General features: G+C 34.4%; 1 protein-coding gene and 1 pseudogene across 5 annotated transcripts; both read left to right on the top strand.

The window, feature by feature from the left end:
• On the top strand, positions 1 to 21,644 carry LOC126689654 (uncharacterized). 5 transcript variants are annotated; one of them, XR_007644575.1, is made up of 13 exons: positions 1 to 593; positions 915 to 1,062; positions 1,595 to 1,749; positions 2,699 to 2,881; positions 5,352 to 5,427; positions 7,035 to 7,112; positions 11,660 to 11,745; positions 16,532 to 16,605; positions 18,150 to 18,195; positions 19,235 to 19,344; positions 19,652 to 19,826; positions 20,765 to 20,936; positions 21,271 to 21,644. XR_007644575.1 is itself a non-coding variant. In XM_050384882.1 (13 exons), exons 1-12 carry the CDS (start codon positions 330 to 332, stop codon positions 20,908 to 20,910), a joined length of 1,479 nt encoding a protein of 492 aa, XP_050240839.1. In that variant the 5' UTR covers positions 2 to 329; the 3' UTR covers positions 20,911 to 20,936; positions 21,271 to 21,644. The 5 variants fall into 5 exon arrangements, 3 of the variants coding, with proteins under 3 accessions (XP_050240839.1, XP_050240834.1, XP_050240846.1); XR_007644569.1 differs by having other exon boundaries at positions 20,756 to 20,936; XM_050384882.1 differs by having other exon boundaries at positions 2 to 593; positions 20,827 to 20,936.
• A 154-nt stretch (positions 21,645 to 21,798) lies between these two features.
• On the top strand, positions 21,799 to 24,025 carry LOC126689690 (glycosyltransferase BC10-like; annotated as a pseudogene).
• The last annotated feature ends 3,047 nt before the right edge of the window (positions 24,026 to 27,072 follow it).

The raw sequence follows: 27,072 nt of genomic DNA, 5'->3' as shown, positions 1-27,072 counted from the left end.
TGAAGAATAACATTCCTCAACATTTCCTCAAAAAAAAAAAAAAAAAATCCTCAACTGTTTTTGGCACCTAAATTAACATCCTTATCCCTTTTTCCCGCGCAAGGCCAGCGATTTCTTCGGCAAATAATTAACCGCGATGCTTTCTTCAACTGTTCCTGCCCTCCCTACATTACATATTAACGCTCGCTCAGGATGAGTTTTAGTGCCGAAAGCTCATAAAACTCCCGTACGGTGGTACAACCACCCTCTTATTTACCTACCCTTCCCACCTAACCCTTCACTTAAAGTTATAAACCCCATTTTTCCATATCTCTCTCTCCAATTCTCCAATGGCAGAAGCAATTCACAACCTGGCGTTGATCCTGAAAAACCACCCGCAACCACAAAACGACGCCGAATTCCTTCTCGTCAAACAGACGCGCCCGCCCAAGTTCAACGACGAGGAGTACGATTCCTACGTGGATTCTGATCTCTGGGACTTGCCCTCCACGCAATTAAACCTTCTTCACGGAAATTCTGAGTCTCCCATCGTCGTCGAAGGCGCCCAATCCATCAATTTGACCAACTTCGATATCCATTCTGCTCTCACAAAGGTAAACCCTTTTTCCTTTTCTTTTTTTTTTTTTTTTTTTTTTTTTTAAATTTTTTTTTAATTTTTTATTTGGAAACTGTGTTCAAAATGTTTTATTTTCACCATAATGTGATTCAGATTGTAACCATGTAATTTTTGTATTTTGAGTTTACGTTTCTAATAAAGCCATTTAAGCGCTCAATTTTTATTTTTATTTTAAATTTTTTTATAAGGATTTTGGGTTAGTATTTAGTGAGAAGTGTGTAAAATTTAGCTGTATTTGATTTTTTAACAATGCAGAGTTGCTTTGAATTTTACAATTGTGAATTTGGGATATTTATAGGTATTGGAACAAGTGGGGTTTGAGGTAACTGATGGTGGAGAGTGGAAGTTCTGGAAGTATGTGGAGGAAGCTGAGTTTGGACCAGGGCTGCCGGTTCATACTGTTTTCATTATGGGAAAATTGCTGGCAGGGGATCGAAATTTACAAGGTTTGGTTATATATATATATATATATATATATATATCTATGCTTTATTAATTTTTTTAATTATCAGATACAAGTTTAATATTTTTTGCAATGCTAAATATGAGGGATGTCTTCATCGGGTCTGACATTAAACACATTTGAGAAACAAACTAATTTTTTTAGTGCTTGTGCTTTAAGAGCTCGTCTATTCATGTGGATGCTGGGCCTTTGACACTTTTACATCTTAATTTAATTGGGAGAATTTCTTAATCACATGAAGAATTTTGGAGCTGAGTAAAGATTTGTAGAAATTAAGTGAGAAATTATGTCATCTGTTCCGTGTTATCGGACTTTTCTGACAAAATTTTATTGCTTATCTAAAGAAGAAACAAGTTAGCATGTTTTGCTGATCACAATCTTGGTATTTCTAATAAATAATCGTCATCCTTCCTTGATGTGAATATTTGAATCTCATTTTAAGCAGTTTATTACTTTTATAGCAAATGCTATGTCTTGCATGTGATATGGAACTAATATGAAGTATACATTAGCAGAGCGGTGCAAGTGGATGTCAGTCCAAAGCTGTCTAAGCTGGCTTCTGGAAGTGAAACCAAGCAGTGATCGTGTGGGGCCTCTGACAGTTGTTGGTCTTGTAAATGACTCAATTCAACCTGCAGATCAGAAAGTCCCATCCATCTTACGGCATCAGGTTTGCCTTCTTGTGAATTAGTGCCATTTCTAGATGGAGCAAAAATAAAACATTCAGTTGCAAGGAAAGATCTGCTGTCAAATCACTGGGTGTTAAAAATTCAGGGATAATCTGGAAGGCGGAAGCAGTGATATGACCCTGACTTTTGAGGGTCATTAGAATGATTTTGAATGGCCCATAAATTTACTTTTTTCTTTCAGTAATTTTTTTGGAGGCAGAAATATGAAAAGGAAATTTGGTGCTTAGACAATTAAATTCCAACAGAATCATGTTTGAAACCCCTTGGTAGTTCTTTTTATATTTTAGGGGTATCTACATTCTACACCCCTTTGCCATTACGTAAAGAATTGCCCCCCTTCCCCCTTTCCGACAAAGGATGATTTCATATTGCTTCTTGGTATTCTAATTGTAAGTTAGAATTCTTATACTAACGTTCAATATAAAAGTTCTTGACTAGAGCTTTATTGCAAGTCCTATTCCATAAAGTTGCTTCTATTTTTGCCTAAATCTAATACCTGTCTGTCTAAACTTTGAAGATGATGTTCAAGAAACAGATTCTGAATCAAGATGTGTACCATATTCATATACTGATAGTGTTGTCATTTTTAACATTTAGACTTCTACTCAAACATAAGGTTGCATTTGGAAACTTGAATTTGGATTGGATTTTGATTCTAAATCAATATATTTGAAATGCCATGATTTCAAATCCATTTATTTTAGATATCATTTCAAATCCAAGAATTTTAAATGTTTAAAATCTTTGTTGGATTTGTCAAATCCAAATCCTTGACTTTTTTTAAAGCATCCAAACAAGTTATTTGGATTTTAATTACCCAAATCCAAATCCTGTCATCCAAATGCATTGTAAGGGGATTTTCTGTATAGTTGTCCACATGCATCATGTTAATATATCTTCCTTTTTTTTTTTTTTTTTTTTTTTTTTCAGGAGTATCCTCCCGGTGTTAAACTTGTACCAATTGGAAGTAAGACAGCAAAGCCTTTTCGTACAACAAACTTGATCATATTTGCACCTGAAAATGTTTCAAATGAAAGTGAGAACAATAGTTTTGTTGCATGTGGGGATGCATTGATAGTGGATCCAGGATGTAGGTCTGAATTCCATGAAGAGGTATAATTTCTTTTGTTATGCTGAGACGCTGCTGCCTTTTTGACAGATGATTTTTAGTATTTTATTCTGCTTGACATTCTCATTCTCAAATACCATCTATGGATTTAGTGAACTCAATAATGTTTGAAATAGGATATTTTATTGTTGTCCCGTAATGTGGGCTTCTTACATACTTGTGGATTTCCTACTTGAATACATTTTATGGGAAAAACTTGTGTCACTTTCAAATTATAAAATGGGAAAAAAGAAACATGAGGCTAATTTTCTAACCATTGTTTTCTATTTATATGAAAGTAAGAATCCTATTCTCGTTCTTGTGGATTACCTGCTTGGCAGAGTTCCACCATTTTCCCTGTCCTTGGAAGCTATCTTTGCTCTTTCTTGATTAACAGTGCTGTATTATAAAAGAAAGTAAGAATCCTGTTCTCGTTCTTGTGGATTACGTGCTTGGCAGAGTTCCAACATTTTCCCTGTCCTTGGAAGCTATCTTTGCTCTTTCTTAAGTAACAGTGCTGTCTTATAAAATGGAAGCGTCAAAGAAAAGTAGTGGCTTTTAGATAAGTTCCTCCACCTCTGAACCAAATTATAGCTCTGTGTTTGGCACACTTTTGATGTGTCCCTTCAAAAATGGGAGTGCCTAAAAAAGGGAAGTAAGAATCCTGTTCTCGTTCTTGTGGATTATCTGCTTGGCAGAGTTTCACCATTTTCCCTGTCCTTGGAAGCTATCTTTGCTCTTTCTTGAGTAACAATGCTGTATTATAAAAGAAAGTAAGAATCCTGTTCTCGTTCTTATGGATTACTTGCTTGGTAGAGTTCCAACATTTTCCCTATCCTTGGAAGCTATCTTTGCTCTTTCCTAAGTAACAGTGCTGTCTTATAAAATGGAAGCGTCAAAGAAAAGTAGTGGCTTTTGGATAAGTTCCTCCACCTCTGAACCAAATTATAGCTCTGTGTCTGGCATGCTTTTGATGTGTCCCTTTAAAAATGGGAGTGCCTAAGAAAAGGAAGGGTATTGGATAAATTCTGACGGTTTTGATCCAATACAACTCTTCATGTAGGGCTGTCAATAAGCTCCTTTACTAGAGCTCCATCCAATAGAGGATTCCTTTTGTGATCAATTGCCCTTTCTAATAATCCATATAGCCTTTATTTTGTCTGATGTATGGATAGACTGCACTTCCTCTTTTAATTGGCAGACATTTGGTTGTTCGAAAATTAATCCTGACATTCCATCACAACTTTGTTTTATGGAGCCGAAGGCTCATTTTTGTGGCTTTCAGGCCATTAGTGGGTCTTGGAGGATCAATTGGTCTCACATCAGCTGGATGCCATCTGGCTATTGGATATTTGGGAGCTCCAATTGGTCTTATATTAATATTAGCCATCAACAGAATCTATTGGTCCTTTTCAAGAGGTCATGTGGCTTCCCATGGAGTTTGTGTATCTGTCCTTCAGCACATTTTGGTTGATTTGTAACCATAAACTGGGATATGGAGCTCTCCTGGGAAGGATCCTATTTAAAACTTGTCAGCTGTCAAGGCTGTGAACAATAAGAGATCAGTAATCAAATCCTTGGTAGTTTCCATGCTTTCTAAGGTTTTCTTTACTTCTTGTCTTTTTATATTTTGTTATATTTGACAAAATTAAGGATTTAACTAACAGAAATGTTGGTTCTCTTCTGCTATGCATTTAAACTTTTTAATATGAATAATCATTTAATCAGACATAGTTTTGATGATGTATGTTGCTGTTGATTAATTCATATTTATTTTATTTAATTTACATTCATTAGTTAAAATGATCAGTATTCTTACAGTGTTTTGGAGGGGAAGGGGAGTAGAGGGTATGGGGGGTAAATAGAGGAGAGGGAAGGGGAATGGTTATCCCTTCCCTTGTTTGGATGTTTTACAAATTAAGAGGGGGATGGATATCTATACCCCTCCTCTTTGTTTGGATGTATTAAAAATTGAATGGGAAGGAGAACATGATAAACATCATATAAATTAACAATTATAGCCCTCCATGTTCATTAAAAGAAGTAGATATAAATTCTTAAAAAAATAACAGAAAAGAAATAGGTATAAATTGACATTTTAACTTTTTTTTTAAATCTAAGTGGTTACCTTCCCGTCCCCTTGCCCTCCAAGTTCCCCCAGTTTGGGGGAATTAAAAACTGAGGGGTTTGGAGGGGTATCTTACCCCTCCAAAATCCCCACAAACCCCTTCCTACTCCCTTTGAAAAAAAATCCAAGCAAGGTTTATTAAACACCTCCCATCCCCTCCCCTATACTCCCTGCAACTTTCCCCCCATCCAAACGACCCATTAGAGATGTGTCCTTGTACGTGCCTATGAAATGATATGCAGTCACCCTTACAACAGATGATGCTTACTTTCTAATTTTTTTTAAAAAAATATTTTTTCTTGTGGGTTTTGTAATGGTGTTGATAAAATTGTTGTTTACATGATCAGCTCCAAAAAATAGTTGCTGCTTTGCCACGGAAGTTAGTTGTCTTTGTTACCCATCATCATCGGGATCATGTGGATGGTAAGTTTTTATAGTATTAAGTAACATAACTGAGAGGAAAGGTTTATTTTTTGTTTAATTCAGTGTTTTTAAATGCCAATTACAATAGTCTTACACATAAGTAAGGAGATATATTCTTCTCAAAAAAAAAAGAAAAAAGGAGATATGATATATCACACACATGTTAAACACCTGATTATTTTTGCATGTATAACTGTGAAAATTGGGAGATGACTACAAAATTTAGTTCCAAATGGTTTACTAAAAAATAGTTTATGTATAAAATGCTATTAATCTGATAAAGAATAAATAATTCTTGTGATTCTGTGGAGGATGTACCATGTTTTGTTCCTTTGAAAACAAGGTGTATTTTGTTTTCATTTGCTGTTTTCTGTGGGACTCACCAGTGAAAAACTTGTTTGAGTTTGTTTTTTTGTTCTTAGTTTTCACTTTTAAGATCCAAAAATGTGGGTATGATTACAAAAAATGAAAACAACTTTTTGGCATTTTCATTTTCAGCAAATATGAAGTCAGTAGAATTCTCGTAATAAAATGGATAAGAGTGGGACCCATCTGTCACTATCAAGACCCGTGTAAAATACTAAAATAAATCACACCCAACGGCTCGCTCTCATTTTCCTTCACCCCCCCTCTCTCTCACTCACTCCTCTCTGACTCCCTGTTTGTCAGCTCTCTCTCTCTCTCACTTGATTGCTAATTCATATTTTTTAGCTAATTTATGGGGACATTCAAATTGGGAATGTTTTCTTTTCAAGTTTGAAATTTTGGTTTTATTCTGATTTGTGATGATCAATGGGTGGAACTTTTGTTTTGGTTAATGTTTTGAGTAAATTGTTTTAATTGATGAGTTGGGTCATTGGGAATTGTTTGTAATCCTAGTGTTGCCTTTTCACTACTGTTAACTAAGGAAGATGAAATTGAAAGGATGGTGCTAGTGGGAAGCCACACCCTTTTGGCAAATTTCACTGAGCACTTATTGCGGTTTAGTTGTGGTGGGGGATGTGGTGGTGATGGAGGTGGTTGCTGATGGATTTGGTTTTTAGTTTTGTTTTACCATTGGTGTAGTTGTGGTGGTGAATTTTTAGTTGAAAAGATATAAGTGGGGAAAAAAAAAAAAAAAACTAGACCCAAAAATTGGTGCCAAACTGAAAATGAGTACAGGATTTGAGAAGAGAAAATGAGAATAGAAATGAAAACAAACCAAACAAGAACCAAGTAGGGCCATAATAATCATACTTATTTTGTTTTGGGGAGGGATGGACCATTGGTGGCCAGGTAATTGAGTCAGTAAACAAGAAATCTTAGCTTTTCTTCTGAAAAGAAAAAGTAGAAAACGAAGACAGTGAGTTAAAGTTGTGTTTACCTATCAAAGCAAACAAAAAGAGAAGAAAAGGGGGAAAGCAACTAAAGAAAATAGCCTCCCCTTAATCTCTTAGAGTAAATTCTACTCTAATAAAACTTCTCTACTCTATAAAGCTTATTTGATGCTCTCTCAGACTATTACTTTTAGCTGGATATCTGCATTCTAAAATTCTGATTAATGTGTTTTTTTTAAAAAACCGGATGCTATACTGGGTAGTAATTCTCTGTTTCTTGGCTTGTTTCAGGCCTTTCAATTGTCCAAAAGTGCAACCCCAATGCTACTTTATTAGTGCATGAAAATACAATGCGGCGCATTGGAAAAGGTTATGATTCCTAACATTATAGTTTTGTGTCTAATGGTTGAGATTACTGATTGTTTAAAGATATAATGTTATTTCTTAGATCTTGTCTTTACTCATTATTTTGGTGTATTAAATTGATGACCAGTGTTCATAGAATCTTAAACTGCATCTATCAATTAAAAAAGAAGTAGATGCCATGCCCAAGCATTACGGCTCCTGGAAAGATTCTTTTCAAATATTGAAGCTCTTTGAGCAGTGTGGATTTGCAGTAATAATCCTAAAATAATCTCATAACTTAAAGAAAGCCTGTATCAACCTTTCAGGGTCCAATACATGAGGTCTTAGTTAAGAATTGTGTAAGAGGTAAAGTTTTATTAAATTCGTGGATTTAAAACATGAACCCGGCTTCAATTTTGCTAGGATTAAGGCTTAGTTGAGATAAGTTGTATGTAATAAATAATGTTCTTTGCACAGGTAAACTCAAACCAGCTACAGTGAGAAGCTTAAGTTGAATATACTTGACTTAGATGCTAATTATGCAGCTGTATCTCCTTTAAGGAATTTGACTGAACAAACTGTGTTTGCTGCAACTGCCAGCTGCCAGTGCACCTTGCTTGATTGAATTTTCCTGCATTTTTCCAGTTAGTAATCTTCCTGTCCTTTATTGCTTTTAATTTGGGACACACAATTGAAAGATATTTCTGCAATAGAATGGTGACATACTAACATTCAAGTAAGGAAATTTTTCAATCAAAATTAATGACATGCCAGAATGCTCCTAGCTCAATTATGTAAAGAACAAACATGAAAGCATTGTTTTTTTTTTGATAGGTAATAACAAACTTTATTGATAATAGAAGTACAATGAATTTACGATAGTAAACTCACCGCACTGGAAAAAACACAAACCAATCAAATAGAAAGACTAACAAAATTAAGAAATTCAAACAAAGAATGACAATGCGTAAACCCCCAAATACGGGACCACTCAAACAAAGTTCTAAGCAGCAAAGACTTCACACAATCTACAAGTCTCTCATTTTCCTCAAAAGTTCGGGCATTATGCTCCTTCCAAATTAACACATAAGACACACTGGAACCATATTCCACACATTTGAAGTGTGACTCCCCAACCAATTCCACCATGCAGAGAGAAGAGAAACAACGTTCTTCGGCATCACCCATTGAACCCCAAACAAACGAAGCATTGTCTTTTCATGATATTACACCAAAGCCAAAGTGAGAAATTTTTGAGAAGACTTCCTTTTAGAATTTTGGTTTGATGGTGACACAATGGAATGTAAGCTTAGTAAAAGAAAAAATAAAGATGAAGGGGCTGAAAGACTTAATGGTCAAGAGATACCACGGAGTGAGAGCTTTCGATAACTTATATCAATAATTTGTAAGGATGGAAAGATTGAAGAAGATGTGAATCATAGGATAGAGCAGGGTGGATAAAATGGAGAATCTCATTAGAAGTATTATGTGATCATAGAATACTTGTTAAGACTATGAGACTCGCTATGCTCTATGGTACTGAATGTTGGACTATTAAGAAGGAACGTTCATAAAAAAAGTGTAGTTGACATGAGAGCAATAAGATGGATAAGTGGAAATACAAGGAAAGATATAATTTGAAATAAAGGAATTTGCTTAAAGATGGGAGTGACTCCCATTGATAAAAAATGAGGGAGAGTCGCTTGAGGTGGTTTGGTTATGTGTAAAAGTGGGCGATTAATGCACTAGTAAGAAAGAGTGAGTTGATTCGAGTTGAGGGAACAAAAAACCCTAGAGGAAGACCTAAAGTATCATTAGTATAAGTAGTAAAAAATAAGAAACTCTTATTAGTAGAAGTAATTAAAAGGAACATGTTAATTAAGGAGGTAATTGAGAGTATGTCTTAATATTGGATATAATGGTGGAAATAAATACATGTGACCTTGATTAGTCTGTTGTGGATGTATAGTTGATCCTAAATTTTTTAGGTTAAGACTTGATTTTTGTAGTGGTCGAGCCTTCGTGCGATGGCGCCTTTTACCAAAAGTGACAAGTTGTGGGTTTGAGTCTAGGAATCAACCTCTCCAAGCTACCTACCATGCCTCTTCCAAACCTAACAAAAGTGGGAGATTTGTGCACTGGGTAAGACCTTAAGGCTTTGATTGTAGTTGCTGTTGTTGTTGTTTGAGGGTGAGGTTAGCAACTAGAAGGCTATGGAAAAACAAACTATTTATTTATTATTATTATTTATTTATCATTCTTCGTAATAGTAAATTTCTGGCCTTTTTTTATTTCTGTTCTTAAAAGTTTTTGGTATTGAGGCAATTTTTGTAATTCCGAGAAATTCTGGACCTGGGCTGTGTTTTTGTGGCTCATGGGTCTTATTTTTGAGTCAAGTTGTGCTTTTTTGTCCTTATCATGGTACTTAGTGGTTTACAACTCTGTTTGTTTATACTTTCTAATCTGAACTATATGCCCTATTAGAATTTAGATTTACTAGAAATATATATATATATATATATATTAGTTTAATTCAAGGGAGAATATGTTTGGGAGGATATTTTATGAAGCCACAAGGCTTTTTTTTTTTAATATTTTTTTCGAATTGTATGATGTAGTCTTAAACTTGGCCGTGAAACCTAAGGAATCTTGATAGAATGCCTAGAAATTCATCCCCTTTTCTTTTTCTTATATTTAATTCTCTGCACTCTTGTATCATTATTAACCCTTTTTGTCTCTAGAATTTCATTGCAAACCATAAACTCTAACCAACCATAAATATTTTTAAATTAATCCTAAAAGCTTCGAGCACTAAAGTTTGCTAAGTGTGGAGATTCTTGTGTCATACAATGAATGCGGTAATTCACTTAAGTGGATGGTTAGTTAATGTGTGGCAAATATGCTTGTTTTGGATGACAAATTTCTATATCATTCTCCTTAGTATATAGCAAGGGCAAAATCAGTCTGTTTCTCAAAAGCCAAAAGAAATGATTTTGATTTAAGAGAACTTTAACTTAAGGGCATGGTCAGTTAAAGTATGGAAAAAGATGGTTGTTTTGGATGACAAACCTCTTCATCATTTTCTTGAGTATATATCAAGCACAAAAGCAGTCCATTTCTCTAAAACCAAAAGAAGTAATTTTGATTTAAGAACCCAGTGCTTGTGAGTCTATTTCCTAGCTCTTTAATATCTTTGGTGTTGCTGTTGCCTTTTTAAAATATTTTTACTATATTAACAGTCTAATGGTTTGGTTTTTGACTGTGTAGCTTATATTTTAACCAATTTAGCGCTTTGTTCTTTTGGATGACAACCTGGATTCCGTTTATATAGCTTAGAGCATGTGTGTCTTTGAATACCAATGCAATAATGATGTTTATATTAATTTGTAAAACTAAAAATATGATTTAGCATTTTATTACCTTTAAGTAAAAAATATATGTTATGGTCTCTGTTTCCTTCTTGTTAAGGTCTATTTGTAAAAATTTATTACCTCAAAAAATGGAGAAACTCTTAGGGCACGTTTGGTACACTGTAATAGATGTTGTAATGTAATAGCTATTCCTAAGGAGTAGCTATTCAATTGTTTGGTTATGCTTTTATTATAGGAATACTCATTTCTAATGAATAGCTATTTTTTAAAATGAGGAATAACTATTCCTTAACCTATTCAGTACTCTTTTAAAAGAAAATTCCTAAAATGCCCACACAAAAAACTGCCGCTGCTTCTTGCCAAATTAGGTTCTCTTTATATAGAAATTAAAAGGTATGTAAAATTATGTGGCTTATTTTCCACCTATTAACTTAAAATTTCCAACAAAATATGTTCATTTTGCAAAGATCACCCACAGTGGATTAACATCCATGAATTTCTAGAATAAAACCCATATATTTCAATCAAAATTCAAGTCTCCAAAATGCTTTAAAACTATCCATATTCGTATGATAAGCAATTGTTCTTGGTAGATTCTAGAGCTCTTATTTGCCAAACCCTCTATAAAATCAAAACCCAATCCTATAAAATAGTTCAAGACTATTATAGTTCCATGTCGAATAAAAAAATAATATTCTGAAACTTTGTTATCATATCATGAACATCATGCTATTTAAACATTTATTGAGTTACAAATTTTGAACAAAGAAGACGTATATTATTTAATATATATATATATATATATATATTTTTTCAATTTTCACATAATAAATTGTTAAGCTAGAGCTATAAAAAGTGTAAATATAAATTTATAAATAAGGGTAATTTAGTAAATTGGGCTTAAATATAATTTCATTTAAGGTTTTATTCATATGTTGTCACCAAACAAATGAATAGTAATAGTCATTCTATTACAGCTTATTGTATTCCTTGTAATACTAATTCCTAATATATTGTATCATTACATTGTACCAAATGTGTCCTTAGTCCTACAATGCAAAACTGCCACTTGGCTACAAGGGTTGGTAAATTTTTACTTCATTAGGACATGGTTGTTTAGACCTTTAGTTGATTCACCCATCATAATTAGAGATCAATTTTATTATCTATAAAACTTTAACTGATGTTATATAACCACAGGTGACTGGTCTCTTGGCTATACCTCAGTTTCTGGAGCAGAAGACATTTGCATTGGTGGTCAGCGATTAAGGGTCATTTTTGCACCGGTATTCCTCATCTTTTTTACTACACAAATATAAATGATAGTTTTCTTTTTGTTGGAAGCTTAAGTAACATTTGGTGTAAGCCATTACAAACTTGCATGTTCTTACTCATGGGCGACGCTAGCCATGGTCCAGGGGGTTCAAATGAACCCCCTGATTTGGCAAGAAAGAATATATATAATATATTTATTTTATTTTGACCCTCTAAAATAAAATTTTGAACACTTTAGCCCTAATTTATTTTAATCACAACTAAAATAACCTTAAATATAATCCTTTTACCAATATTTTGGCATTTTTAAACCCAAAAAAAGAATCCAACAACAAGCTAATTTAATCTAAAACCTTGAAAATAAAAATTAGTAACTAAATCTGAAGTGCTTTTAATTTGTTATTTGTTGAGTAGGGATTAGGGGTGTGGGACAGGCCAAGAGTGATTGAATGAAAATAAGCAAATGTTAACACAACAAAAATTTTCTTAACATCTATTTGAGAATAGTTTATCTAACTTTTTGCTTAAAGTATAAAATAAGTAGGAAATCATATAAGACCTGCAAATAGTAGGAAAAAAGATGAAGTAATAAGTTGGTTTACGACTCAAACACACTTAATACAGTTACAAAGAACAATAGTTGTCAAAGTTGAGTTGAATTGTTAAATACAAGAATTGTAAAGAGTTAAAACAAACTAATAGATAGAAGTATTCTGAGCAATGATAATTAAAGTTCACTTAGCAATAATAATTAATAATTTTATTGTATTTGAAAACTATGGATGATTTTCAAGATTTCATCTTAGCAATAATAATTACTCTGTTCATTGTATTATGAAACTATATGCCAAATGAACTAATAGTTTATATTTTATTTTCTTGCTAGAATTATGAACAAATTTGTAATAAAGAAACATTGTAGACTACAAGATTCATTTTCAATCTAAGATTTATCTTCTTATTGAACCCCTTAGAAAAAAATCCTAGAGCTGCCACTGTTCTTACTCTAGATGTGCTCAGGCTAATTATCCGTCCATATTTGTTGACAAATTGATAGCTGTCAGAATTGAGGATAGGATTATGGGTGAGACAGAGAAGACATACGTCGGTGGTTGGTAATGAATGGTTGCTATGCCTGGATGATGGTTGCACTGGTGGTTGGAATGATGACATTAGAAATGAAAGTGTCATGAATGGCAAGATGATATTGACAACCAGAATGATGATGTTGACTGTGGTCATCATCACTGGTGATTGATGACGATTGGTTCATGGGGTGTGTCTATCCATAAGAGGTTCATGAGTGAGTTGGCAGTCTTTGGGAATTTTTTTGCATAAATTGGGCCCTTAAATACTGAGTGATAGGTCATTCGGGTTATTTGGGAGCCTCAAATGGGGAAACAAACCCAAAAATTGGAATCTAGGCAGAAAAGGCCTGTTAGAGTACAAATGGTTGCCACAAGACAATTGATGTGGTCAATGTTGGTCAACAATCAAAGTCAACAATGTGGTATGGTGATGTAGCTGTTGATTTTTAGGGTAGACGTGGACTATTTTGACATGTTATCTTTAGATAAGGATACGTCTTTAGCATTAATTAAGATGAGTGACATAATTTGATTTAGGCATGTTTCGGACACTAATACGTGGTAGATGAAGGAGAAGACATGTGGCGGAGTCTTGTGATGACATGGCAATTGCTGCTTGGGACTACATGGCTGTAATGTATGCAGGCTTGTGGCTGGTGCATATATCACACATTCTAGCCCATGGCATGTAAGGTAGTATGACTGATAGCACATTGGGACGCATGAGAGTTTGTGGAAACCTATTGTCGTTGCGTGTGGGTGCGTGAAGGCTGGAGAAGGTGAGTGGGAACATATGTAAAACCTTTGGACAATGCTTGAGGGCGCATGTAGTGGTTGTTAGAGCTGATTCTGATGGTGTTTTGGAGAGTGGCATTCGATTTTTAAATGATGTGGTTTTTGGTTTTAAGAGTTCTTGGAAGGCTTATACGTGAAGAACATAGTGCTAAAGTGTGGTGAAATTGTTGGAAAGCACTGCTTTAGGTAAAGGATGTTAGAGTGAGAGAGGGGAACCGGATAGTGGGTTGGCTCTGATACCATGTTAAAAATGTTGTTGGGTTTGTGAGTGAGAGAGAGAAGAGAGAGAAATAGAGACTTGAAGAAAGGAAAACCTATTTTGGCATGATAGCTTACGTTCACAACAATAAGTTCTGAATGGCTACATCTTTATTATATTGAATCATTTGTACAAAAAAAAAAAAAAAAAAAAAAACTCATTGAAGGGCATTTATAGGAGCATATATTAGGCATATTATGGTAACCCTAAAATCACAGTATCTTGTCGTACTATAAAACTATGGTAGCCTATGGTATTCTACAAAACCATGGTTTATGATATCTATGGTATAGGGTATTGTATTCTAACAAAGGCAAATGATGTGGTTTTTGGTTTTAAGAGTTCTTGGAAGGCTTATACGTGAAGAACATAGTGCTAAAGTGTGGTGAAATTGTTGGAAAGCACTGCTTTAGGTAAAGGATGTTAGAGTGAGAGAGGGGAACCGGATAGTGGGTTGGCTCTGATACCATGTTAAAAATGTTGTTGGGTTTGTGAGTGAGAGAGAGAAGAGAGAGAAATAGAGACTTGAAGAAAGGAAAACCTATTTTGGCATGATAGCTTACGTTCACAACAATAAGTTCTGAATGGCTACATCTTTATTATATTGAATCATTTGTACAAAAAAAAAAAAAAAAAAAAACTCATTGAAGGGCATTTATAGGAGCATATATTAGGCATATTATGGTAACCCTAAAATCACAGTATCTTGTCGTACTATAAAACTATGGTAGCCTATGGTATTCTACAAAACCATGGTTTATGATATCTATGGTATAGGGTATTGTATTCTAACAAAGGCAAATGATGTGGTTTTTGGTTTTAAGAGTTCTTGGAAGGCTTATACGTGAAGAACATAGTGCTAAAGTGTGGTGAAATTGTTGGAAAGCACTGCTTTAGGTAAAGGATGTTAGAGTGAGAGAGGGGAACCGGATAGTGGGTTGGCTCTGATACCATGTTAAAAATGTTGTTGGGTTTGTGAGTGAGAGAGAGAAGAGAGAGAAATAGAGACTTGAAGAAAGGAAAACCTATTTTGGCATGATAGCTTACGTTCACAACAATAAGTTCTGAATGGCTACATCTTTATTATATTGAATCATTTGTACAAAAAAAAAAAAAAAAACTCATTGAAGGGCATTTATAGGAGCATATATTAGGCATAGTATGGTAACCCTAAAACCACAGTATCTTGTCGTACTATAAAACTATGGTAGCCTATGGTATTCTACAAAACCATGGTTTATGATATCTATGGTATAGGGTATTGTATTCTAACAAAGGGAAATTATTGTGTACTTCCGGAGTACTATAAATGCGTATTCCCTCTTCTCACATGAGTGGTGGGTCCCACAATGAATTTAATTAGTAGGACCCACCATTCATGTGAGAGGAGAGAGTATGCATTTATGGTACTCCGGAAGTACCTAATAATTTTCCTCTAACAAGGGTCATTAATTATTCATTTTAGGAAATTTTTTATAGGAAATTGAAAAAGTTATCAAAAAAGTTAGTCACTTTTTCATTTTCCCATAAAAAGTTTCCTAAAATGATTTATTAATGGATGCCCTAAGGGTATACATTAATGAAACCCTCCTAACAATTACTATTTTAATAATTTTTTCCTACATGAAAAAGTTATGTTTAATTTTTTGAGGGGGATTCCGTCATATGGACTTATTCCTTTTAGTACGAGAAATCTTGAATACTTTATCCTTCTAAGAATCTTGCAAATACCATTTTCCTTTTAATTTTGGTTGTCCAACCTAATTGTGGGTTCAAGTTCTTAGGTCTAACAATCCCTAAACTGAGCAATAACTTGATAAGAATTCATGAATTGAATTCTCATGAGTTTGGGTAACTCTAAATAACAAATTGATTTCAAAAGAGTTTGAGCATCACTAAGCACATTGGTGCTTTATAGAATGATATAGATATTTTAAGTTTTTGCTTGCATGTGGCTTTATGCAGCATTTATGACTGTTTGATCATGACCAAAATGTCATGTTTGCTTCTTCCATACTATTATGCACCTTTTAAGTTATTGGTCATGGGTCTTGCAAATTCAAGAAGTGATTTAAACAAAAAATGACTTTGTTATTCCTTACAGACATCATTATCATCATCCATCATGATACATTTAAACCATAGCAATGAGATAATAGGAAAAAAATTAAGGAACAATTTCCCAGTAGGTTCTTTAGTTAGTATAGTGTTACAGCCTACAGGCTAGTGAACCAATATCATAAAGGGAGACCTATCACTGTCAGTTCTGAAGGATGTGTTGATTTTATGGCTTATTTTGATTTTCTTGGTCTTGGTGTTGCTTCCTTAATCAGCTTGCTGCTTATGTCTCCAAGTCACATTAACATTATTGATTCTCAAATTACCCTATCAACTGGTAGTTCACTACAGCCAAGAGCCAGTTCTCAATGTGCTTAAGCAAAAAAGAGGAGGGGAGAGAGACAGAAAGAGGGGCGGGGTGGGGGGAGCTTGCATAGAGTGCTTGGAGAAACAAACACATGAATTTTGATAGTTCATCATCTTATACTAATTTAATTTTAGCCTTTCGTTTCTTTAAATGAAGTTCTAAATGTAGTTTTCCATATAAACCAGCATTATATTGTTGTGTCTGAATATGAAAGATTCTTCTTAATACAGGGTCATACTGATGGCCACATGGCACTGCTTCATATGAGTTCTCACTCATTGATTGTCGGTGATCATTGTGTTGGGTAAGATTCTTAATATAGCTACTCTACTATATTATGGCATCTTTACATGTAATCTGATTGGCAAAATTTTGCAAACAGGACTACGCTCTATTATTATCCAGATTTCTTAATTATATTTAAGAAGAAATGGCTAGAGGGAGAAACACAACAGTTTGGTGTGTCCTGGCAACAATGTTAAGACCTTTACTTTCTAGAGGTTTTTGAGAAAAAGAAGGGGGCAGGGTGTTGGCTCATGGACTAACAACTTAAGCTACCAAATTAAATGATTGAAATTTTTGGAGATTGCAGTCTGACTTCCAAATTAAATGAGTACAACTATATGTTTATACATTGCAGAGTTTTTAAGTTGAATAGTTTAAATTCGTGTTGGCACGTGTCTGATGAAGAAGTGAGTTTTTTTTTTTTTTTTTTCAGCTAATTTACTATTTTGTTTGATTTAGTACAAGGTGAAATATTGTAACAAGATTTTAGAACCTCCAAATGCATACAGTGCTAATTCTATAGCACGTATATTTAAGATCCAACCATTACCATGATACAAGCATTCATTTAAGATGATTAGAAAAACTTCTTCCACGTCTGCGTGAAGCGGTTGGGGGAAGGGGGGTTAAGTGTGTGGAGAAAACTGATTAGTTACTCTGTTATATCCCAATGTACACTTTCCAGTAAGTCAATTTGAATACTATTCAGAGAACCACTCTTTCAAATGAGTCAAGTTGAGTGCAGTTCAAAGAACCACAACACGCTATGATGTTCACTAGGAAATTGTTGATAGGAGGCTTAATGGATGTAGATCGACTTAAATGCATGAAAGAAGCAGCCTCTTTTTTCCAACAGTAAATTTTATTTTGGATTATGGACAAAGCCCTGCTTTTGGCTGGAGGAAAATTTAAAGCACTTAGTTTTAACTTCCTCTTCTTAACTCAGTTATTAACCATCAATTTTGGTTTTGTTCTTGGTATTTATTTTGTATTTATTTTGTTGAAGCAAAAGGGCTTTACTTCAAACTTTGTGCTTGAAATCCCTAGGATCCCAAACCAATAGCTTTTTTACCAATTTTTTGTGATAGTGGAGATGCTAGTACCAATTTATTGTGAAAAACATGCAAAATAATAGAAGAAAAACAATACAAGACACAAAGTTTAATATGGTTTGGCAAACTCTATGCTATAGTCACAGGCAATGCCAACCAGAAAAAAAATCCACTATCAATGATAAAGCTTACAATTACACTCACTAACTCTCACGGACCTCACAAACATAGAAAAACTGAAATCAAAGCTTAGTCTCTAATTCTCTTATTGGAAAAAGTTTTCTAATTCTCATGCACCCTACAAAGGCTATACCACTCTATTTATTGGGGCTATCACACCTCCCTACTTCTTTTCTTATCAGTGTGGTAACACTCCTAATATGGATTAATGCATCTGCTTATTATTCTTCTAGTTAATGTTGGTTCCAAAATCAGCAGGAAAGCTCCAAACTAATTCCTCTTGTGGGCTGGACTTAAAATGCTCTGCTAATTTATCTGTGCTTTGTTTCAGTCAAGGAAGTGCCATCTTGGACATTACTTCTGGTGGAAATATGACTGTAAGTTCATGTGAAAGTCCTAATAATGATATATAATTACTCTCCTTTCCATTATGGACTACTCTTATGAACCAATATTGTTGTGCTATACATTTAAGTTTAAAGTGTTCTCATTGCTATTGCATTTCTTTTTTATTTCCTATTCACTAAATATGGCTAAAGTTGGACCTTCCATAATCAGATTTACATATTATGCCATAATCAATAAAATACAATTGACAAATATCGGTAATACCATTTGATATTTTTCCATCTTTTTAAAAGGTCTGAGTTGGTCTATCTTAGGTTTTGTATTGTCACCCTTCCTCTGCCTCATATAAAGTGGCATTATATGTTGGGGTTTGCCAAATTAATGATCCTTGCACCCTGTAAGAGATTTTAATTTCTTAGAGATCAATGGTTTTGAAGAAATTATTTGTGTATTAATTTCTGTGCCCCAATGTATCAATTTAGTATTAAAGATGTTTTCTTTTTGGAGATGTTAAATTATCTGTTTTAATTTCTTCCAATTATCATAGCCTGGTAGTTGGATTTCATTTTGGCTATATGATGACAATATTATTAGCATAGATTAGGTCCGTGTTTCAGTTTCTATTTGCATTAAGCAGCACTATTTTGAGTGCAGTTCCTGTGTCTTATTGACACTGAAACAAGGTTTGGTAAAAAAAAGGAAAGAAAGTCATTACTGCATCCTTCACATTTGTACATGGTAGGTCATAGAAAATTATCAGTTTCCCCCACCCCCTTCTGTCTAAAACTCATGAAGTGGATTTGCAAACTCCATATGTACTAAATCTATTATATGGAGTAACTATTTCGGCTATTCTCCTAGAAACTAGCATACCTTAATTACCAAAAATGGCACAACTAACACATGCTAAATTAATACATAAATCAATCAGACATATAGATACTCATACTTTACCAATAATGATAATACAATGGTTTAATTATTTGAGTGTTTCTATACATGTAATTATAATTTCTGTTTCTAAAAACCTTAAAGATTGCTGAGTATTTTGTTTGCTTGTTTATGCAGCAATACTTCCAAACAACTTACAAATTCATGGAGCTTTCCCCACACACTTTGATTCCCATGCATGGGAGAGTTAACCTGTGGCCAAAGCACATGCTTTGTGGATATCTCAAGTATGCATGTGTCATTTTCTCTATTTCTCGCTTTCCTAATTTAAGCTAAATTTTCTACAAACTTTTTACCCATCATGGGATCTTAGACAATGACTCCTTTGCAGGTAAACAAAACTTTTCCCCCCCACCCCCCCAAAAAAAAAAAAAAATCCCCCATCACCTTTATCTGCAATAACTCTTTTATTATTGGTATTGTTGGGTCCTAGAGTTTGACTTCTGCCAGCTTTGTCTTCTTACATCTAAGATTTACACTATATGTAACAATATTGTCTACCAAATCCTGACATGGCATTGTTCCTATATTCAGAAACCGCAGAAGTAGAGAAACGTCCATCTTGAAAGCTATAGAAAATGGAGCTGAAACTTTGTTTGACATAGTTGCAGAAGTATACTCTGAATTTGATCGTAGTGTATGGATTCCTGCTGCATCAAATGTGAGGCTTCATGTGGAGCATCTGGCTGAGCAAGATAAGCTACCAAAGGTAACTTTTGCTTGTTTCAACACAGCATTTCCCATGGCTATACATCAACACATATTAGCTTGAATATAAATGTTTTAGTTAGGTAGTTCCCATATATTACTCTTGAAAGGGGTAAAGTTAATTTCCCCTCTCTCTCTCTCTCTCTCTCTCTCTCTTAACAAAAGAAAAAGATAAAGTCATTATAATATCGTATTATCTCCTTATCGGAAAAATGCTAGATTTGCTTAAAGATACCCTTTTTTCTAGGAATTGATCTTTATCTTGAGCCAACTTTTAAAAGGATCAGTCAACCCTTGCCATGAAAAAGTCTTGCCATTAAATGTTGTAATTTTCACTTAATAGAAAGAAGGAATCAAGTTTTCCCTTACATTTAAGGACCCTGCCATGTAAGAGTGTACTGGAATATTAGTAAATGAAGCACATATGATTACCTTGCTTGTGTTATCTTCCCTGCATATTTGCATTTGCTTTATAATTGATTATTCTCTCCTCCCCTTTCTCTTGTGGATAAAATTTTCCTCCGGTTTGGAAGAATCTTCTTCAACTCATTGCAATTATAATAATTATCCATATATACTTTAATTACATGACCCATTAAGTCATTTAAACAAGTTACATAACTATTAAATATTAATAGTTATATGAGTAAAAGCACATGACGATATTCATTTGCATAGCCTTGTAGTGGGTTGGAGGATGGGAAAATTTTGTCCATTCTCACTTGGTGCCTGGGCGCCCTGCATCCTGTGATCCATGGAGCTGCTGTTGTACCTTCTGTCTTAGGCAATTTTGAAATGACTTATACCCTCTAGTGGAATAATTTGAAGGGCCTCTGAATAATTCACTATCTATGTTTGAAATGATTACAAATTGTTTGGCAAGCATACATATTTTAGTGACAAAAAGTGAAATTCCAAAAATTTATCTAGAGTGTGCAGGGCTTCTCTTTAGAAACTTTTAATAGCAGTTTGGATGCATTTGCTGACAAGGTGGGTGAAAGAGTGTGCAGGGCTTCTCTTTAGAAACTTTTAGTTGCAGTTTGGCTGCATTTGCTGGCAAGGTGGGTAGATTTGAAACCAAGTGAGGAAAGCTTCTTTGGCCACTCGTTAGGTTTGGACTCACTTCCCTTGCAATTTCCCTGGAATTTATAAAAGCTCTATATGTAATCTTATTGAATCAGTGAACCATACCATGTCAAAATGAAAGAAAAAAAAACTAATGAGCTCTAGGTCAAATGGCACCTCCTTTGCTGCACTGTGGAGAGAGAGAGAGAGAGAGAGAGAGAAAAAACTAATTACAAAGACCCCAGAACATAAAACTTTAATTCTATTATAATATATTCATTGTAGATCCAGGTATACATTTTCTAAGAACAAATAAGTGTTTGTGATTGTGATTTTTAATTTCTAGTAATGCTGATAGAGCCTGCTGAATTGTTGTGTAGGCATTTTCGATTCAGAAGTTCCAGAAAACTTGTGGGCTGTATTTCCTTGCCCGATGGATTTGGGCATACCTCAGTAAGGGTCTCCAGTTAAATTATCAGAAGCTATGGACATCTAAATTATTTGTATTTGGTGCAGTGGCTAGCTTTGCTGTTCTGTACTCAGTTAATAAGTTCAGTGCTAAATAAGACCCCATAAGGGCATAAAATCTGGAATTCGGTTTCAGATGTAATCTAAGTATATATCAGTAATTACTAATTAGTCTATTCATATTGTATTGTAGAGGATTTTCCAGAAGTTAGTGGAACAGGGTCTAAATGGTTGGTTTATACTTGATATGATGCTATGGTAAAGGTCATTGGTGTTTACAAGTTTAGACGACCTTCATTGTTTTGCTGTGTTGTGAAGCATATACGAAGAGTGAGTCCGTAGATGATATAAATAAGATTGTGAAAATTTATATGTAATTGGTTTGGTGGTAAATTTTAGAGCTCCTTAAAATGGCCTGACACCCGTCTCATAATAAAGGAGTGTTGCTCATTGATAATAAGACTAGATTGTGAAAAGTCAAGAATAGAACTGAGCAGTCTCTCTCTCTCTCTCTCTAAGAAAAGAAAAAGAAAAGAACAGAAAAAGAAAAGAGGTAAAAATCAACACGTAAAACGGCTCTGTTTTTTCTCTTCTAGACTCGTGTTTTATGTTAAACGGGTTCCAAGCTTGATCTTTAATTCTTGGAAGTTATCCAATTGTCTCTTTAACCTGCGTTTCTGCAACCAAACTCGTGATGTTTGTGATCTCTCTCCCCCCTACTTCTCTCGTGTATGTGAGCTTGTGAACTCCAAGGCCCATTATTTCCTCCATACCATAACGTTTAAGGCTTTACCATTCACGCTATTCCTGGCACTTCCCATGTGCCCTTGCTTAACCTTGCTCGAATCAAGCCTTTTTTAGACCCTGTCCATTGTCTAGCTTCATAGCTTAAAAACACTTCTGAAGACTTCCTCTTGCATAAATGAAGAAAACTATTTCCGAGCTTTTGCTTATACTGTAAGCTAGAGAAAGAGATGAAGCAGTGTAAGATCAGTGTTTGTAGAACAACTTTCCACAAGTATTAAAAGAGTTAGGGGAAGGAGTTTAAATATCACAACCACCCATATTCTTATGTTTGTCACTGGCGTTTTTCATAATGATACTAGGAATGTTCATCAACAATCGTGCTAGGAAATTCCTATCCTCAGATGAGATTTACTTCCCCCAACTGTTTGCATTTTATCCAAAGTAGCCCAGGCTTTCATATTCTTATTTTCTTTGCAATTCTTCATCTGATCTTTCCTTGCACCCATTTCAATTATCAAATGGGAGTAGAGGTTTGAGAGATTGGACTGCTCCCAATCAGCCATCACATTTAATGAGCGATAAGGAGCTAATGTGGCTAGCCTCAATGGTGCCAAATATCAAAAAATACCCTTAGAATCGGACGCGAAAGGTGGCATTCATGTTCTTAACTAGAGGAAAATTGCCCTTGGGACCATTATGGGAAAAGTTCTTTAAGGGACATGCAGGGCTCTACTCAATTTACCTCCATACTTCACCAGAGTTCACTGAAGAACCACCAGAATCCTCAGTGTTCTACAAGCGCAGGATACCAAGCGAGGTTAGAAATTTATATTGCCCTATCTCAAATTAAAAACCTACCAAGACATGAACCAAGCCAAGTTTTTTCCTCCATTCATTTTAACTGAAACTGTATTTTGCAGCAAGTGGAATGGGGACAAGCCACAATGGCAGATGCAGAGAGGCGCCTATTAGCTAATGCCCTACTTGATTTCTCCAACGAGAGATTTGTGTTACTCTCTGAAACATGCATTCCTTTATTCAATTTTACAACAATTTACAACTACCTGATCAACTCTAACCATAGTTCTGTTGGCTCAATTGATGATCCAAGAAAGATGGGCCACGGCCGTTACAATAAACATATGTGGCCAATGATATCATTGTTAGATTGGCGTAAAGGCAACCAATGGTTTGAAGTTCACCGGAAGCTAGCCATAGAGATAGTGTCAGATGTCACATATTACCCCATTTTTGAAAACCATTGCAAGCCTCCATGTTACATGGATGAGCACTACTTGGCAACCCTTGTGACCAAAATTCAACCGAGCATGAATTCCAACAGGAGCATTACTTGGGTTGATTGGTCCAGAGGTGGCTCGCATCCAACAAAGTTTGGGAGGAAGGATGTCTCTGAAGCGTTTTTGAATCGGGTGAGACAAGGTTTTAATTGTACTTATAATGGCATCACAACTACAGTTTGCTTTCTTTTCACGAGGAAGTTTCAACCAAGAACCCTAGAGCCTTTGCTAAGAATAGCCCCAGTATTGCTTGGGTTTAATCCATAGAAGAATTTGTACCTTTTTTAGCTTTTTAGTACTAGTAGTTAGTTGTCTAGCCATAACATTTGGATTTAATTGATAGAAGAATTTGTACTTTTTAGTGCTTGTAGTAAGTTGTCTGGCCAAAACATTAAAGAAAAAAATGAAGAATATGGTTACCGCAAGGATATAAAATAATTTGGCTGTACCATGGCATTGAGAGCATGTACAGGTGATGGAAAGGTTTCGTTGGTGTGCCTTGAAGAAATCATTGGCCACAAGAATAAATAGTTTGTTTTTGTTTTTTGGGGAAACAAACAAGGTATAGAACCAAATGAGAAAGAAAATCGTCGGTTGTATCCTTGTAATGTCTTGAAAATCAGGGTTTGTCCCTTACCTTTGAAGAATTTATTTACTCTTACCGGAGGAGTTCTTATTCTCATAGGAGGTGTGGGCTTGATGTAACGACCCAAGGAAAAGCGCTAACCATATCTGCGCTATATCTCAAAAGGACTAGTTACAATTGAAACTCCTTGCAGTTGTTAATAAAACCCAGTTCAACCCAGTAAATACCCGATGTAGGACTCATCACTAACGTTCTCGTTAGTGCCCACTTTGTGGGGTAGTGTCTTTGAGCCCACACGGGGTTATTGGGTTGGCTCTGATACCATATGTAACGACCCAAGGAAAAGCGCTAGTCATATTTGCTCTATACTTCAAAAGGACTAGTTACAATTGAAACTCCTTGCAGTTGTTAATAAAGCCCAGTTCAACCTAGTAAATACCCGATGTGGGACTCATCACACATCCACACACATCACACAATCAATCATATTGGGGCATCACAATATACTATATGTGTGTGCATGGTAAGATGGGAGTAAACAATTTTATGGAGCTACAAATAGGTGAAAAAATTAAAATTTTAGTGCATACAATTTAGTGAGGCAATTAAAATAAATAAATAAAAAGAAAAGAGGAAGATGTTTTATGGGCCTCTTAGAGACTAAAGAGATAAGTTTAAGTGAGTTTTAATCTACAGCCCACTACTCCACTAAGCCCACATTTCAGATGCGTCAAATATAAGATAAATGAAGAGATAAATTAGGGTTTTTCATAGAAAGGGTTTCATCGCTTAGGAGGTCTACTTTTCCCTTGGAGTTTAGAGCACATATAATTGAAGAAGCAATCAGATTGTTCAAGGTATGATTTCTCACCGTTAGAAATAAGAATTAAGGAGTTAGAATTTTTATCATGGAAAACTTTAGTGATGTGTAGACTGTGAGATTGGTAATTTCTTATATTACGATTTTTACACTATATCAATTATTCTTGAATCTTAGAATGCCACTGTTCGGAGTCTGAAAGAACAGCCGAAATTAATTAAAGCATGAATAAGGCTGCATCGTTTTATAGGACTATAAGGGCTTTAAGGTCTATAGGAACTTTTGGGCTATTGATCTATGCCGTAGGGTTAATTATGAATTGCTGGAGAAATTGCAACCGACCCCACACATGAAATCTCATCTTGTCAAAGTCCAAGTCCTCTTAGGGATGATTAATGGCCTTGGTAGTCTTTGCCTAGACTTTGACTAGTCCAAACAAAATGAACCATTCAGTTTCAACACTACTACAATTGTATTGAAGGATATTGATAGACTTGATTTTTATCCGAATTGTAATTGCATCCCAAAATATTGTGATATTAAATCCATTAGGGTCAATGATATTAAGTCCATGAACAAAGTCATATTAGATTCGGCCCACAGTTTTCATTGGGGTTATATATTAAATCCTAAAGTATTGGCTATTGCCTCTAAGTTTTGATAAATTTGAGGAAACACACTTTTGGGTAGAAATGCTTTGCATTAGTGCTATCATTTAGTTCAGCAAAATATTTTACTAGTGAGTCAGTTTGTATAGTTTAATAAGATTCATATTTTATGGAGGATATTAAGTAATTTCCATGATTGATTCTAGGTCCTATCTAAGAGTATTTTGAGACAATTGGAGGGTGTTTCAGCTGGACTTTCAGAGTGATTCAAGTGCTGTAAGTAATTATGCATAATATGCACAAGTTTTGTCCATTAGGTTCTTAGAAGTTAAAAGTTTTCAAAAGTTTTGTTTTTCAAACTTGTATTTCCTAAAGTTCATCAAAGTATTTTTGTATCATTGAAAGAGAAATTTTGACTATTAAATAAAGAGATACTTCGAATTTTAAATAAGTTTTGAATGTCCAAATCTCATTTAAAAGATGATTTCTAAACTAAACTATTTTCCGCAAATAATTGAGTTTCAATGTAAGTTTTCTAAAAAGGTTTTTGTTCTTTAAATTTGTTAAAACCAAGTGATTTCAAGGTCATATTCCTATTCTCCAAATGGTATTTAAAATGTTTCTTTTAGCAAATTTAATTTTCAAATTTACTCAAGAATTGTAATATATTTACATAAACTCCTCAGTCTCTATTCGTTCCCTAAGAGAGTTAAGCATCCTTTGATTTATGTTCAATTCGATATTGTGACCTTTGATATGCCTCTGTATTTGGAATAATTGTTAATATCAAGTAAATTATTATATTTTGTATAAACTTTACTTTTGTGATATGAGACTCAAAAATGAATGTTTTTAGAATTGATTAGATAAATGTGTAAATCCACTCACAGGATTGTATGTGAGAATATGTGTTGATCCCTCACCAGCAGGGATTAGATGTTGGTATCCACTCACAGGATTGTATGTGAAAATATGTGATGTGTATATGTGACACTGTGCTCTGATCAATTATGTGTATGTGTTCTCTAATGATTTTAAGATGTGATTACATATGTATTAAGTGATTCATTATATGTTTTGGAATAATTATTTTTGATATCATTGAATGAGTTTGTGAAAAAAATCAAAATACCCGTGCTTTGCTTGGCTCTATTCTGTTGTGTATTCTGTATAATTACTTACTGGATGTGTGGCTCACCCCATCAATTACAATTTTCAGATTAAAGTTTAGTTGGGGAACAGAACCTTTGGATTGCTTAGTAAGGTGCAAGGTAGAGCGTGGGAGTTTTAGGCGAAGTCAATAATACTTGAAGTCTTAAAATATTATTAGTTATTTCTTTTTATTCCGCTTTAGATTTCATTGTATTTTGGAGATTATTCTAAATTTGTGGAGTTTGGATTTTTGTAAGAGGTTTTTAAGAGTATTGTTTCTTTGGAGTTTTAATTTATTTTGGATTAATTATGTTTAGTAAGTTATATAAGTTCAGCAAGTTAGTCATGTATCTAAATTCATGTTCCATGGATTTGGGTTCCATGGAACATGAATTTAGATGCATGACTAACTTGCTAAACTTATATAATTCTATAAACAATTCCATGGAACATGAATTTAGATGCATGACTAACTTGCTAAACTTATATAATTCTATAAACAT

The sequence above is a fragment of the Quercus robur genome, chromosome 1 (genome assembly GCF_932294415.1).
Source record: "Quercus robur chromosome 1, dhQueRobu3.1, whole genome shotgun sequence".
In the NCBI taxonomy this organism is placed as follows: Eukaryota; Viridiplantae; Streptophyta; class Magnoliopsida; order Fagales; family Fagaceae; genus Quercus; species Quercus robur.
The sequence above is the reverse complement of the archived record's forward strand: the minus strand, read 5'-3'. Positions and strand labels throughout refer to the sequence as shown.